The 1,291-nt window shown below is 34.9% G+C and overlaps 1 protein-coding gene across 1 annotated transcript; it reads right to left on the bottom strand.

The window, feature by feature from the left end:
- Positions 1-235: 235 nt before the first annotated feature.
- LOC150084064 (HIG1 domain family member 2A, mitochondrial) lies at positions 236-874 on the bottom strand. Its single transcript, XM_090375011.1, has one exon. The coding sequence runs from the start codon at positions 828-830 to the stop codon at positions 477-479; it is 354 nt and encodes a 117-aa protein (XP_090231137.1). The 5' UTR covers positions 831-874; the 3' UTR covers positions 236-476.
- Positions 875-1,291: the final 417 nt, after the last annotated feature.

Genomic DNA, 1,291 nt, shown 5'->3' with positions numbered 1-1,291 from the left:
AGAATCAAGTGAGTTCTGATACTGTCTGGAAGGCCAGGAGGGCACATCACCTCACATTTAAAAAATCTGTTCCAAAAGGAAATTATTAACCTCATAAGAGTTTTCACTTCCATAAGGATCATAATTTCTTATGGACATTAACATTTAAAATGACATACTTTTCTGAAGTGTGGTAAAATTTAGTACCACACAAAACTAGTTTTCCAAATCTGTTTATTATTTGTACACAGTCTAACTGATACAATACACTACCAATTTAAAAATTATTTACTTTACAAGTTTGCATTTATGAATATAAATGCCTTAGTCTTCTTTCCATGTATTGCATACCATCAATTCAAATTGTTCCCCAGTACTAAGGATTGCTAGACTAGCAATCTTCGATTTGCCCACCAAAACTGATGGACACGGCAGTTTGTTTCCTTAAAATATATTTAATGAGAAAAGCAAAACTATTTTCAATAAAAACATATGTATTAGTCAGTTTTCTGCGCCGCTTTTGACGCTGAAATACCCATACCAACTATGATGGCCGCAACAGTAAAACCCTGAGCAATGACTCTTGCTCTCATCAATTTCTGTGATCTTACACGGTTCCCTGACTTCATACTCAACAAACCTAATGTAAGGGCAAGTGTTGTGGCTAGTATTCCTATAGGCACAAATGGATTTTCTTTAGTTTTTCTAATCATTTTACTTCTCAGTCCTCCTCCTCTTCCGCCATCAGACGACTGTAAATTTTCTTCACCCAGGTAAACCCATTCAAGATTATTATTTGGCAAGTCTCCTTTTGAATCACTATCTTTCTGGATATTACCACCTTGAACCATTTCTTCAAATTTAGTGAAATAAAATAGAAACGTCGTTAGATATTGATAGAAAATGGTCTCGCAGCGCCACCCCACTAGTAGCGATTCCATCTATTCACAATTTTTCCATTTCAATTCCTGTAGGTGAATGGTGTTCCTTCTTCTTATTATTATTATTACAGTATTATTAACAATATGGTGCAAGGAAGCCTGAGGCTTATGCTGCACCAGCCAAAAAAAAAAAAAAGAAAAAAAAAATTAATTAACCTGTGTGAGAGGGAGAGAGTCAGAAGTTGAAGGGAATCACCAAGAAAGAGAAGAATGATGATATCCAGCATAGTACACTGGATGTGCCAAGCCCATACTCACCAGATGTGAATCCCTGGGGGGTTGTGGCTTTATCAAAAATCAGATAAAAAAAATAATAAAAATACAATAATGTAAGCGATACTTATTGAAGATAGAATTTAAAATCTATTACA

Source organism: Mastigoproctus giganteus, chromosome 6 (assembly GCF_048544385.1).
Source record: "Mastigoproctus giganteus isolate SK-2022 chromosome 6, ASM4854438v1, whole genome shotgun sequence".
In the NCBI taxonomy this organism is placed as follows: Eukaryota; Metazoa; Arthropoda; class Arachnida; order Uropygi; family Thelyphonidae; genus Mastigoproctus; species Mastigoproctus giganteus.
The sequence above is the reverse complement of the archived record's forward strand: the minus strand, read 5'-3'. Positions and strand labels throughout refer to the sequence as shown.

What these genes read in the sequence shown, in the direction of transcription:
- LOC150084064 (XM_090375011.1), bottom strand. Translation starts at nt 830, where the DNA reads ATGGTTCAAGGTGGTAATATCCAGAAAGATAGTGATTCAAAAGGAGAC.